The sequence below is a fragment of the Balaenoptera ricei genome, chromosome 19 (assembly GCF_028023285.1).
Source record: "Balaenoptera ricei isolate mBalRic1 chromosome 19, mBalRic1.hap2, whole genome shotgun sequence".
Classification (NCBI taxonomy): Eukaryota; Metazoa; Chordata; class Mammalia; order Artiodactyla; family Balaenopteridae; genus Balaenoptera; species Balaenoptera ricei.
The window spans coordinates 45155544-45169414 of NC_082657.1; the positions used below are offsets into that span (position 1 = coordinate 45155544).

General features: G+C 52.5%; 2 protein-coding genes across 6 annotated transcripts; one reads left to right on the forward strand and one right to left on the reverse strand.

Moving 5' to 3' along the window:
- Positions 1-87: 87 nt before the first annotated feature.
- CENPT (centromere protein T) lies at positions 88-11495 on the reverse strand. 5 transcript variants are annotated; one of them, XM_059904619.1, is made up of 16 exons: positions 10261-10339; positions 9525-9692; positions 5899-5948; positions 5572-5769; positions 4402-4492; positions 4174-4261; positions 3970-4066; positions 3713-3849; positions 3564-3600; positions 3200-3348; positions 2338-2499; positions 1706-2026; positions 1367-1457; positions 586-762; positions 402-506; positions 88-320 (listed from the first exon to the last, which is right to left on the reverse strand). In XM_059904619.1, the coding sequence occupies exons 4-16, from the start codon at positions 5682-5684 to the stop codon at positions 197-199; spliced, it is 1692 nt and encodes a 563-aa protein (XP_059760602.1). In that variant the 5' UTR covers positions 5685-5769; positions 5899-5948; positions 9525-9692; positions 10261-10339; the 3' UTR covers positions 88-196. The 5 variants fall into 5 exon arrangements, with proteins under 5 accessions (XP_059760602.1, XP_059760603.1, XP_059760604.1 ...); XM_059904620.1 differs by having other exon boundaries at positions 5572-5772; XM_059904621.1 differs by lacking the exon at positions 9525-9692 and having other exon boundaries at positions 10261-10323.
- Positions 10515-12564, forward strand: THAP11 (THAP domain containing 11). Its single transcript, XM_059904623.1, has one exon. It carries the CDS (start codon positions 10932-10934, stop codon positions 11841-11843), a length of 912 nt encoding a protein of 303 aa, XP_059760606.1. The 5' UTR covers positions 10515-10931; the 3' UTR covers positions 11844-12564.
- The last annotated feature ends 1307 nt before the right edge of the window (positions 12565-13871 follow it).

A 13871-nucleotide genomic window follows, 5' to 3' on the forward strand; every position in this document is an offset into this window, starting at 1 on the left:
TATTCTCTAGGTTATGCTGGGGAGTCAAGGGAAGGGTGGTTGGTCCCTGCTTGGCTGGTCCCAGAACATGCACCAAAACACAGCATATTCTGTTTGTGACATTTTATTGATGCTGGGGGGCAGGGAGGAAACCTAGAAGTGTATGTGGGGCCAAGGGGCCCCAGGGAGGGACAGGGCAGGTGTTGAGGCCTGGCCACTACTGGGCAGGGAAGACAGTGTTGCCACTGAATGCACAAGGGATGAGCTGCTGTCGGTACTCCAGGGGCAGGTGCCGCTCCACGAGCACATGCAGGGAGACTTGGTCAGTGACCAGGCCCTGCCTGCAGCAGAGGAAGATAGAGAATGAGAGAATCAGCGCCAGCACTCCCACACCCAGCACCTCCCTGCTTCCATCCACTTACCTTCGCATCAGCAGCTCCAGGTCCTCTGGCCTCACAGTCTTGCGGCCAGCATGAGCAGCAAATACCTCCAGGTCGTCACAAAGATGCTGGAAATACTTGTCCAGGCTGCCAAGAAAGTAGGGGTAAAACAGACTGTTCATGATCTGAGGGGCTCCTCTCCCCACCCCAAGTGTCAAGGACTCACCACTTCTCCACCATCTCCACAGCCTTCTTCTCCATGGGCATCTTAGCATAGAAGCTAAGGAGTTTCGCATAGTGGTTCAGTCCAGTCTTGTAGGGATCTTGACGGGGTCTGGAGCCAGGGATTCGGGGCTTGGGAGGAAGCCTGGCCGACAGAGGCTCCGGAGGCTCTGAAGGTAACCTGGGGGCAAGGAGTGAACAGAGTTAGCTGAACTGCTACTACCTAAAGAGGCCGCTAATCAAAGATAAGTCTTGCTGGCTCCTGCCAAGACTGGGGCCCTTGTGCTCCTTGGCCAGGCTGGACCAACAGCTCCAACCATTTCTGGGGGGCAGTGGGGACAGGGGGCTATGTAGAGGCCTGGTCTTTCCCTGGGGCCCCAACCCTCCACAATCTGGGCACAATGTCCCAGTCTAGCCTCATCATACAAACCAGTACTTGCTCAGGCCCATGATCTTCAGGCTTTGGCATGGACATTCCCCCTACTCAGCCCACTGCTGCCTGTCCCATTCTGCTAATTCTCCTCCAGGAAGCCTTCTCTGACTGCATACTAACCTAGGCACTTCCCCCTGCCCAGGCTCCTCTAAGTCCCTGCAAGCAGGCACCAGGGTGACAGATGTGCTCTGAGTGGGCCCCATCCAGCCCACCTTAGGGTGCTCTCCTGGGTAATCATCTTACATACCTAAAGGAAGAGTGATAAGAGTGATAACTCTGTGGTACCCAATGCCAACCTCAGTACCTGCCCCCTTCCAAGAGGCCCATGTGGAACAGGGTCGTGGGATCTTACACTGCAGTGCTAGGTGGTGGAGCTGTCTCAAGAAACTGAAGTCGCCTGGCCCGAAGGAACTCTGGGGTGCTGGAGGCCAACTCTGGACTTGCTGCAGAGGAAGGGCAGGGTTACAGAGGGCACAGGCCTGACCATCTCACTCAACCCTGAAGGCCCACAGCCTCCTTATCCTGTTCCTTGAGGGCTCCATCTAGCTCCAGCCAAGCAAGGGGCCCTTCAGAGTTTCCCTGGCCCAAGACCACCTGTGCCCAGAAACACAAGCCAGGTAAGCCCCTCCTCCAAGGCCAGGGACACAGCTGTCACCCACCCACCCCCTGATCCCTGCACTGGGCCCCTTACCTGTTCTACCAGAGGTGTCTTCATCCCCTGAAGATCCTTCTGGCTCCTTGGCCTCGACAGCCCCCCAGGATCCCTCTGCTTCGGTCACTTCTATGTGTCCTTCAGGCTCTTCTGCTCTGGCCGATCCTTGTGCTTCTGCTGCCTTCTCCACTTCCCTCAAGCTTTCTTCCATTCTTTCCTCTGCCTCCTCACCTACTCCATTCTGTAAGGGCTCTATTCCATCTTCTCCAGAGATATTACTGCTGATGTTCGGAAAGCCCATAGCAAGGGCACCAACCTCCTCCACCTTTCCTGCCAGAAGCTGGGCTGGTTTCCCAGCACCTGAATCAAGGGCAGAGAATACAGGCTAGAAAAGCAGTAGGCCAGGGCTGTAGCTCTGAGAAAGGTAAAGATGGAGTAGTAAAACCCAGCCTAGCCCATCAAGGAGGGAAGAGGGCCAGAGGCAGCCCCAGGGTACTGGTTTGGAATCTCCTGGCCCAACACTGACTCTGCTCTTGGATGGAGGGATCAACAGCCCTCCAAAGGGACTCGGGGGTGAGGGGGTACACATATGGGCCTGAGGAGGAAAAAACACCATGCCAATTCTTGCTTAAGCTAGGCTTGGCTCCAGGTTGCGTGCCCCACATACTCACCGTTGTTCTGCAGCCCAAGCCCACTGCTCCATGTCCTGCGACTGGCAGCCCTCTCCACATCTTTAGCCCCAGAGTGAGAGGGGCAAGGCAGGGAGTGGTGCACACTGGGGGAACGGCCAACCAAGGGCTGGGAGAAGGGCTGGGTGTCCTCCAACACTGTGTCTGTTGGCAGAGTAGCAACAGGGGTTTTGAGGCTCTCATCTGGAGATCAAGATCCAGTTGGCACTCAGTGTTTTGCAAGCCCACCTGCTGCTCTGCTACCCAGTCACCAGGGCCTGGGTAGTGGACCCACAAGCCTGCCCAAGTGGCCCTCAGAGAGAGAAGACTAAGTCTACTCTAAGCCTAATCTCCCTTCCACAGCTCTCCTTGCTTACCTTCCTGCTCCTTAGCCTGGCATTCCCAGGCTCCATAGGTTGCCCCACCCAATCTGCTCACCCATGCCTCCACTTCTCATTCAGGTCCCTCTGCCTGAAACCCTTCTCTTATCCTGGTGAACTTGACTTGTCTTTTGGAATCAGGCTCCCAGGTCAGCTCTGACTGAACAGCTGATCCTGATCCTAGCCCCTTTCAACCTCCCAATAAGCTCCAGCCACCATATCACACCCCTTTCCTACCCTCAGTCCTGTACCTCTTCAAGGATATGGGGTCCTGGAAGATACTGAGGGACCAAGACTGGGCCCCAGCAAGACAAGAGGCAATTTGCAGAAAGAAAGCAGAAAGTCCTCGTAGACCTACTGGCCAGGCTTGCTCACTGTTCTTGACTCAAAGGAGAGAGGAGCAACCTTGGTCTCAGCAGCACCTCCCATCAATCATGGGGGGAAAGCTTTCCCCACAGGCCAGAAGACGGAAATCTCAACCTTACCTGGAGGAGCCAAGGCCAGGGAAGTATCTCGCAGATCCTGCAAAAATGTACCCACATCTACAGCTCGGCGTGTAGGAGGTCTGCGGGCCAAACCAGGCCTCTTCACTGATTGTGGCTGCAGAGGTGTGGCGAAGGTCAAGTTGAGGGAGCTGACGGGAGGGACAAGGCACAAAGGAAAATCAGGTACCTGAGGTCCAACCCCCCTCCCCCACCCCAGGAGTCCCCCAGCTGCCCCGGTGCTCTCATCTCTTAGAACCCAGCCACCATGCTGTGAGCCTGGAGCAGTTATAGCCAGATTGCATTCTAGTCAGCACCCCCTTCCCCAAGCCTCTCCTCCACCAACTCCCGGAACAGGCAACAGCACCTGGTGAGGGAAGAGGCATCAGCATTCCCATGAGGCTCTGCAAGAGGATGTAAAAAGAAACCATAATAAGTTACCCAGGCTTCTCTCAGGCCTCCTCAGTCTCTCCAGAGGACAGAGAGGGTGGCCACAGGTGTTGTCCAGGACCTCACCTTGGGAGGGAGGCAGTCCCAAGTCCACTCCTTGCTGAAACACTGACAACCTCAGTCTCTGCTTCCTTCTGCCAAGAGCCAGCAGACCTGGAGCCAGGGTTGTGGGGGGCTCAAGTTCAGGAAGCTGCAGCTCCAGGCTACAAGGATGGAGCTTTTCTCAGACAAGCCAGGACACCCAACTCCGGCTCTTAGAGCCCCAAGAGGCTCCCTGACTAGTAATGCCCAGCAGCCTAGCCCAAGGAGGGAATTTACTGCACCTGCCCCGACCGCTTTCCCGTCTGGAAGCCTGGACCACCTGCGGTGCCGGCACTGGCTTCACCACTGACTCTGGCATTAGGATGGAAGATTCCGGGGCTGTAGAAATAGCAAGGAGAGAGTGGAGCTGGCAGGGCAGGCTGCCCTAAATGAGAGATACCACAGGGCTGGTGCCTGATTCTCACTGCAGGCCAGTCCTCACTCACCAGTTAGTAAGATGTTCTTCAGCAGAGTCCGGGGTGTCTGTTCCTCCAGGTGTCCACTGGCTTGAACATGGGCCAATCTGTCAATAGACTTTGGGTAAAAGCATCAAGCAATCAGTTTGTTCCTTTGCCTTGACAGTCCCTCAAGGTGGGCTCCGGAGCAGAGCTATAACTCAAGAGCCCCCTGAAGGCAACCAGAGCCCTGTAGTGATCAGTGGATAGGGCACTTACCCTGGCTCTATGAGAACAACGCCTGGCAGTCATCTTTGTTTGGCTCCTCAGCCTCCTAGAGGAAGGTGTTTGAAGCAGGGCTCTTTGGACACTGTGTAAAGAGCAGCAACTGTGAGAATTATGTAGGGAGGGTGAACTAGAGATGGGTCTTCGTCAGGGATCTTGGCTGAAGTCCTTTACCCTTAGGGACAGGGACCAGAAACCACTTGCCCTCCCACAGCCCTATTCCCAGTTCTATGTCAACAGGGTTGTGGATGAAAGGGAGCCCAAGGGGTATGGGAAGAGAGAAGGAATATGATGACCCAGCCAGAGAGAAGGGCTGAGGAAGGCTTCACAGAAGTGACTATGGCAGAAGTAGGGGTTAACCACACAGATAAAAGAAACAACTGGAAAAGTATCCATTTTAGACACTAAAACAATCCAAGGATATTTCAACATCTTTAAACCTTTTAAGTACTAGTCAGGGTCTGACAGCAACCTCCACATGGGTCACTCCAGCCCTACTCTCTCCAATCCAATCCCCTCTCAGATTCCAGAACCACATAAATGTTCCTCTGGCACAACTCCCACTTCATCACTCATAGGTCTAAAACCTATGATGAATGGCTTCCCATTGTCTATAAAGGAACTGCACTGCCCCAGGAAGTCAGCAGATGCCATCTTCCACCCTCTCTGCACCATGAGCTCACCACAGCCCTCACCCACTGACACTCCCACCACCTCAGGCCAAATTCGCTGCTCCCTAGCAAAGCATCTTTCCAGTTCCTGCCTCCTGACTGCTACCCAGGCTATGCTCTGCAACTCCTTTCCCATCTTTCAGCTGGGAACCGCTTGGGAGACAGTTCAGGGCAGATGCCTGGACATACTCTGGAAAAAACTGGCCTAGAGAACATAGCAGAGGTCCAGATTCTGGGCACCTATCCTTCGCTTCCAGAAGCGGACCCCCAAGGACGCCTGCATAATTGAGCTCTGAGGTCCCGAGCGGCCTGGAGTCTCAGGGGTGGGCGCACAAACAGCTGACCCGAGCCCAGCGAGGAGAAAGGAGCCTGTTCTCAGAGCCCCGGACTCTGCTCTTCTCCGAGACTCAGTTTCCGTCTCCAAACAGGGTCAGCTCTGGACCCCATCGCCCACTCCCTCTGGTTGCTCTTGTGTTGGGGCACCCTCACATACTCAGTCCGAGCACTCCGGGGTCGCCGCGGGGTGCGCGGATCCGCTGTATCCAGCACGCGCCGTAGCAGCGTGCGCGTCGTAGGCTCGCTGTCCCGGCTGTCGCTGTCCGCCATCGCCTCAGCAGCCAGCCCTCCCAGCCGCTACGGTAGCTACGATCGCCGGCTTCCCGCCGCCACATTTAAGCCAACTCTCGCGATGCTGCTGAATTTAGGTCAACTCTCGCGAGGCTGCCGCACAGCCCCACGGGAATTGCAGTTCTAGTCCTGCCGCAGGCTTCGCCCGGGGTGTACAGTGGTGGTAGCAAACGGGTGTTGCGGGCATCCTTACCTTGAGCCTGGGCAAATATGTGCAGCCAGTCGAAGCCTCGGTTTCCTCACCTGTAAGATGAGGGTGATAACCACCTAATAAGAGTGTGTGTGTGTGTGTGTGTGTGTGTGTGTGTGTGTGTGTAATGAGTCAATTAGATAATGTTTAACTCAGGATCTGACAAGTAATAAGCCAGGTCATGAATAAATAGCAGTGACTATTTGTGAGAATGTCTCTCATTCTCATCTCCCTCTCCGAAGATGAGGAGAGACACATTTGGGCCAGGAAAAAAATAACTGTATTCTATATGTGACCTGATCAGATTTGCATTTGCAAAGACCAATGTGTCTATAGGACCTGTATCTATCACAAGAGATCAGTTTGCAGGCTCAGAGGCTAGTGGGCTGTTTGTGATCCAGCAGAGATGTTAAAATCTCCAAACATCAGCAATTTTGAGATTAATTCCAGCTCTCAAAAGTTCTGTTAATGCTGGAGACTCCATTACCATATTTTCACCAACTGACAGCCCCCTGTCCCCTTTCTTAAATTTTATTGCGAGCTGAAATAGAACTTGAGCTCTGAGTTGCCTGTGGAGCTCTCCTTCATGCTCCTAAATTGTGTGTAAAGTTTCAGATACTGGCAGTGGCATGGGCATATTTGTGCTTATGTTAAAAAATAGAGCAAAGAAAAAATAAGATTCTTGCTTCTCAAAATTAGAGAACTGCAGAGGAAAATCATATTCCTCGTCATTTAGATCTGACCTTTGTGTTATCTGACTTAAATTGCTAGCCCTTTGCAGGCACATTTCCGCGATCACTATCAACCACCTAAGTGCAATATTTATTCATTATTTGTAAAGCTTTGGACTGGATAATATGGAAAAAACATAAAAAACTTCTCAAAACAATTTGAGAATGAGCTTACTTTTCACAGCATTATTTGTGTTTGCATAGATTGTCTTTACTGTGTTTACATGATTGATTAAACTTTATATTTACTATTTGTCAAAAAAACAAAACAAAACACAGGGACTGCCCTGCTGGTGTAGTGGTTAAGAATCAACCTGCCAATTCAGAGGACATTCGAGCCCTGGTCCGGGAAGATCCCACATGCTGCGGAGAAACTAAGCCAGTGTACCACAACTACTGAGCCTGCGCTCTAGAGCCCACAAGCCACAACTACGGAACCTCAGTGCCACAACTACTGAAGCCAGCGAGCCTAGAGCCCGCAAGCAACAACTAATGAAGTCTGCGCGCCTAGGGCCCGTGCTCCACAACAAAGAGAAGCCACTGCAGTGAGAAGCCCGTGCTCTGCAACGAAGAGTAGCCCCCGCTAGCCTCAACTAGAGAAAGCCCGCGCGCAGCAACGAAGACCCAATGCAGCCAAAATAATAATAATAATAAAATAATATTTTATAAATATTATTTTAAATAATAAAACACTGGGAGAATTCCCTGGTGGTCCAGTGGTTAGGACTCTGCGCTCTCACTGCCAAGGGCCTGGATTCAATCCCTGGTCCAAGAACTAAAATCCCACAAGCCGCGTGATGTGGCCAAAAAACACAAGAAAGCAAAACTGAAAACGAACAAACAATCAAAAAAACTGGGTTCATGGGGCCAGACCATGTGAGGTATCGCAGGTTCTGGAAAGGAGTTTGGAGAATATTCTAAATGCAATAGGCCACCGGAGGGATTTAAGCAGAGGTATTACATAATTATATTTTCTTTGGCAGCCATGTAAAGAACAGATTGTAGGGAAGGCAAGATTGGAATCCGGGAGACATGTGACAAAGGTTCTTGCCTTTCTCCAGAGGTGACAAGACAGAAGGTGGGCAGGGCAGTGGGGGTGGGGAGAAAGCCAGGCGTTGCATTCCAGACATTTTTTTGAGTGTAGAAGACTAAGTGTAGATTAAAGGTGATTTTATGTACTGGAAGGTAGAGTGCTTTTTTTTAAATTAATAATTAATTAACTAATTGGCTGCGTTGGGTTTTCATTGCTGCGCGCGGGCTTTCTCTAGTTGCAGCTAGCAGGGGCTACTCTTTGTTGTGGTGCGCGGGGTTCTCATTGTGGTGGCTTCTCTTGTTGCGGAGCACAGGCTCTAGGCACGCAGGTTTCAGTAGTTGTGGCACACAGGCTCAGTAGTTGTGGTGCATGGGCTTAGTTGCTCCGTGGCATGTGGGATCTTCCCGGACCAGGGCTCGAACCCATGTCCCCTGCATTGGCAGGTGGATTCTTAACCATTGCGCCACCAGGGAAGTCCCTTTTTTTTTTTAAACATCTTTATTGGAGTATAACTGCTGTACAATGGTGTGTTAGTTTCTGCTGTATAACAAAGTGAATCAGCTATACATGTACATATATCCCCATATCCCCTCCCTCGTGTCTCCCTCCCATCCTCCTTATCCCACCCCTCTAGGTGGACACAAGCACAGAGCTGATCTCCCTGTGCTATGCGGCTGCTTCCCACTGTTTTACATTTGGTAGTGTATATATGTCCATGCCACTCTCTCACTTCGTCCCAGCTTACCCTTCCCCCTCCCCGTGTCCTCAAGTCTGGAAAGTAGTTTTATAGAGCATAATTTTCAATGTTCTGTACATAAAGAAATGACATCAGTTTGACTTCTCACCAACATTTTTTGAGTAAGGTAGGTCTTGAGACTGGTAGGAGTAGAACCGTATGAGTAACTGTATGACAATGAAAATACATAATAACAGATGCAATGACCTTTGCTGAATTTTATCTCTACTGCACACATTTTATAAACATTTAAACATATAACAGTGTGTATTCATGTTTTTACACTTGTATAAATGATTCACCCAAATGAATGCACATCTTTCACCATGGGCTACACATACTAAAGAACGTATTTCTGAATTTGAAGGGGTTCAAGATGTGGACCTCAGTTTGCATTGGCCAGGAGGAATGGTTCTGTGAAATCCACACAAATAACCAAGGATCACATTGGTTGTAAACAGAAATGCAATGGTAATGTTTGGGTGTTGGGACCAGAAAAATAGTTCTTTTTTTCCCCATTGTCCTGTATGTTTCTAGAACATTTTAAGTGTGGGTCTGTTTTACAATAAAGAATAACAAACTTGGACTTCCCTGGTGGTGCAGTGGTTAGGAATCCGCCTGCCAACGCAGGGGACACGGGTTCGAGCCCTGGTCTGGGAAGATCCCACATGCTGCGGAGCAACTAAACCTGTGCATCACAACTACTGAGCCTGCGCTCTAGAGCCTGCACGCCACAACTATTGAAGCCCGCGCACCTAGAGCCCGCGCTCTGCAACAAGTGAAGCCACCGCAATGAGAAGCCCACGGACCGCAACAAAGAGTAGCCCCTGCTTGCCGCAGCTAGAGAAAAGCCCGTGTGCGGCAACAACGACCCAATGCAGCCAAAAATAAAAAGGAATAACGAAAAAAGTGACAGTTAACTTGGAGTGCTTTTGCAAACTTTTAAAAGGCCCGATCTATTTTGTTTTTATATCAAATAATTAGAAATAATATATAAACTAGGCTTTGAATTCATACCCGTGGTCTGTAATCAGAAGAGAAAAAAGTGAGGAGGGAGAGTCAGGAGAAAGGGTGAAGAACGGCAAGAAGTGGGAGAAACGGGGAACTCGGCAAAGGAGGGCTAGCTTACAGGTAACTCTCCTGGACGAGTGCCTGGCCTCCTCTCTGGTTTTCCACAGCTTCTCTTGCCCTTTAGAACACTTTCCCCAAGGAAGTCGAGGGAGTGGGGAGGTAACTTGTTACAATACAAATCCTGTCCAACCTCTCGTTTAACACCCCTCCAACAGTTCCCAGTCACCTGCAGAATAAAATCACAAATCTTTTAACTTGGCCCAGTTTGGTATCTTTCGGAGCTTCTGCTATTCTGGCTACCCTTGAGGATCCTTAATGGCAGAGCCTAGCTCCTTCCTGCCTCAGGTTCTTACAGGCTGGTTCCCGGGGCAAAAACCAGCGACTCCTCCCTAACCAAGCTTTTCGTGGATTTTTTCTTCCTGGGCCTCCGCCTCCCACTTTTCCCTCTCCCTTGTTGATTTTTGTTTTTGGAGCGTTTATTTCTGTGATTAGACATCCATTAGTGTGCATTCATTCACATCTATTATCCAAAAGTCTGACCCTCATCCCTCTATAGTCAGGCCGCGTCGGTATGGTTCCTGCACGGTTCCCAACTTCCTGCCCTATGCTCGGCGCACAGTAGGCGCCTAGTGATAATTATGTTTAGGTCAATAAGACAGTCAAGGCAAGCGGCGTCTGAGTCGGGGGAGAGTCTCCAATGTAGACAAAAGGGCTCCCTGAGGTCCTTTGGGACACTGAGGCTTAGGTCCTTCCTCCCCTCCCCCCGCAGGAATGCCGTGCACTCAGCAGCTCACGGTTGGGGGATTGCTTCCGGCGAACAGCACGGCCTCGTCCGAAACCTGGTCCGCTTGCAACCCGACCTTTCCCTTAGGCGGCGCTCCAGGCCGCAGCCGCCAAGTTTAGCGCAAGGCATTGCGGGATTTGTAGTTTCCGTGGGCACATGTCCAGGGCGCTTGCGCACTGGAGAGACGCGCGCCGCCCGACCCCCCCATCAGGATTCCAGGTCCTTGCGAAGGGCGGTCCAAGCGACAGCGTTCCGACCGAATACGCCTCTCTAGTCCGCCGAGGGTGAGCCGTGTAGGGGAAGAGTCCGCTCTACGTGGGCTGTCGCGGTGCCCTGCAAAGAGGCCGGAACAAGCGCGCCCCCGCTCCGGAAGTGAGCGGCTTCTGCCGCGGTGCATTGTGGAGGGCGTAGTCCTCTTTCCCAGGCGGTCCTTCGCGGCGTCCCTGGGGCCCACTCTGGAGCGCAGGCGGGCGGCTGGGCGGCTGGCTCGGCGCGGGCCGACGGGAGGCGTATTCTGGGCACAGGGCGCCGGGCCAGTCCGGCCGCGCCGGGCGGCAGTAGTGGGAGGCCGCCCGAGGCCTCGCGCGGTGCCGCCCGTCGAGGGGCGGGCGGCGGCATACAGACCGGGCCGTCGAAAGGCTCAGAAGGCCGGTGGGCCGGGCCGGGCCGCGCGGCGCAGCCATGCCTGGCTTTACGTGCTGCGTGCCAGGCTGCTACAACAACTCGCACCGGGACAAGGCGTTGCACTTCTATACGTTTCCCAAGGACGCTGAGCTGCGGCGCCTTTGGCTCAAGAATGTGTCCCGTGCCGGCGTCAGTGGGTGCTTCTCCACCTTCCAGCCCACCACGGGCCACCGTCTCTGCAGCGTTCACTTCCAGGGCGGCCGCAAAACCTACACGGTGCGGGTCCCCACCATCTTCCCGCTGCGCGGCGTCAATGAGCGCAAAGTAGCGCGCAGACCCGCGGGGGCCGCAGCCGCCCGCCGCAGGCAGCAGCAGCAGCAGCAGCAACAGCAACAGCAGCAGGAACAACAGCAGCAGCAGCCGTCGCCGTCCGCCTCCACTGCCCAGACCGCTCAGCTGCAGCCGAACCTGGTATCTGCTTCTGCGGCTGTGCTCCTCACCCTTCAGGCTGCTGTGGACAGCAGCCAGGCTCCGGGATCCGTGCCTCCGGTGCCCACCATTCCCACGGGAGAAGATGTGAAGCCCATTGACCTGACGGTGCAAGTGGAGTTCGCGGCCGCAGAGGGCGCAGCGGCCGCAGCCGCTGCGTCGGAGCTTGAGGCTGCTACAGCAGGGCTGGAGGCCGCCGAGTGCCCCATGGGCCCCCAGTTGGTGGTGGTCGGGGAAGAGGGCTTCCCTGATACTGGCTCCGACCACTCGTACTCGTTGTCGTCTGGCACCACAGAGGAGGAGCTCTTGCGCAAGCTGAACGAGCAGCGGGACATCCTGGCGCTGATGGAGGTGAAGATGAAGGAGATGAAGGGCAGCATCCGTCACCTGCGTCTCACCGAGGCCAAACTCCGTGAAGAACTACGCGAGAAGGATCGGCTGCTGGCCATGGCTGTCATCCGCAAGAAGCACGGAATGTGAACAAGTCCCCTTTCGGCCTTCAGGACTCCCAGACTCCTGCCAGCTTAGCGGGACCTGAGGCCGCCGCTGTTGAACTCCCTCATACTCCTGGGGCACTGGTTGGCAGTACTGAGCCTTAGGGCAGCTGGACTCTTTTGCTGGTGACCAAGCACCCTCTCTTGTTTCCTCCTGAAGCAAGGTCCTGAAGTCTGGGATCTCAGACTCTGCACTGGTGACACCAGCAATTATGACTTTGTCTACCCCTCCCACCTTCACTCCCCAACCCCAAGTTTATGTTGCAGTTTCTGGTTAAGCAGAGGCTTCAGAACCACTGAACTTGAAACATCCCCTAGGGATGCAGGCGAGATGCCCAAGGACTATGGCTTTGGGAAAACAACTGAACCTTGAGTTTGGCCGGCAATCAGAGACAACTCTTCTGTGTGTAGTGATAAAAGATCCAAGTAACATCAGTTCTACTTTTTGTGCTTTTCCTTCCCAGGTGCAGCCTCTGATTCTGTTGGGGACTGGCAGATCTGTGCCTCTGCCTCCTAGGACCTCCCTCCCAGGAGGCCATCGACAAGGTGATCTAGGTGACCTGTTGATGGAGATCCAGCTTGCCAGGGACTTAGGTCTATCTTGTTATGTTTGCTACTGGTTACAAATTCTATTTTCTGTACAATTAGACTAAAGTTTTCACTGTGTTTGTTTGGCAAAACAGATTAAACAGAAAGTAAGGTTTTTATTTGGGTTTCGCCAATTTATTTTTATAAGGACTCAGCTAAGGGTCCCTGAAACATGGGGAGGTGGACTTCCTGATAGGCCTCCACCTCCTGCGCCTTAGGTCTCAAGGACCAGGCTTGACCCTGAGAGTAGAGGTGCTTCAGTGACTGGGTTTCTCCATAAAGAGGGCCTAAGCACAAGGACCCTGGCCTCATAAGGTCTTTGCAGAGTTCCAGCTCACCTGGAAGAGTTTGGAAATTGCACCAAATGGTCCTGGTTTGTCCATGGGTTAGCTCCCTGTGTCCTTTCAACTGGGAGAAGGAGCAACTGAGAACTAAACTGAATTGTGGCAGTCCACTTCTCTGAGGGTTTTGAATTCCTTAAGAATTTTCAGCTGGAGTTGAATTTTGCTCACTATTATAGCCCTTAGGCCTAGTATAGTGTCTGGCACACATGGGCATGCAGTTACTTAAATCAGTGAAGACCATAGCTGGAGCCAGCCATGGACTCTTATACGGATACCTTTGACTTTGGCACACTTTCATTGTGAAGGAGGTGGATCCGTAGAGGACTTCAAGCATAGGAGTTGGGATTTGTGACCCCTTGACTCATTTTCTTGGCTGTTAACATCTTTCTTTAGATTGGATATTGTAGTGGCAAGGTGACAATTTTATCTATAGTTCCAAGTAATTTAGCTCAAAGCTAGCTACAAATGCCTTTAAAGCTAGCCATGTTTAACATGGGTGTTCGGGCACAAATGGACACTTATTGGGATCCATAAAACGTATGACTCCTTTCTCTGTTACTTATGGAAAAAGCCACTTACCTGGGGGCTTTCCCTGTGGTTTCAAACTGGAATGACTCTAAAATTAATGTCCCTCTAGTTTCTGCTCTCCTTCTGGCCCCTTGGCACTGACTTGAGAAACAAGTCTGTGGTGGGGAGGAGGGGTGGGAGAAAGGTTGTGCAGGTACCTAGATGTGGAAGGGACTGTATCTCTCCCTTCCTAGGGTTAGTTCTGGCTTGTCATAAGGTGGTGGAAGCACAGCAGTGCCCTTCCAGTCCAGGTGGGACTGAAGCCCTTTATGGGTAGGTATTGGATCAGTTGCTCAACTGCCCCACTCTTCTTCATTAGGAGTGAGGATTTTCCCAGGCCCAAGCCATGCTCTGTAGTGTGTCCTTTAGCTCCTGTGTGTTGAAGGGACTTAGACTGTTTCAGCTTTGGCTCACTTGAACCTCTCAGCAGCACTCCCAGGACAGGGTGAGGGCCAGACTGCCTAGGTCTCCCCGGTGTCTGGATGTTGTCAGCACACAACCTATCTGGTGTTTTA

Excerpts from the sequence above, each read along its gene's own strand:
- CENPT (XM_059904618.1), bottom strand. The coding sequence starts at position 10,379 with ATGCCTTGCGCTAAACTTGGCGGCTGCGGCCTGGAGCGCCGCCTAAGG. Across the intron at positions 4,493-10,260 it reads CCGGAAGCAATCCCCCAACC|TGTCCAAAGAGCCCTGCTTC; the intron begins GTGAGCTGCTGA and ends CTCTTTACACAG. Across the intron at positions 763-1,366 it reads CCACCACCTAGCACTGCAGT|GTTACCTTCAGAGCCTCCGG; the intron begins GTAAGATCCCAC and ends CCTTGCCCCCAG.
- THAP11 (XM_059904623.1), top strand. The coding sequence starts at position 10,932 with ATGCCTGGCTTTACGTGCTGCGTGCCAGGCTGCTACAACAACTCGCAC.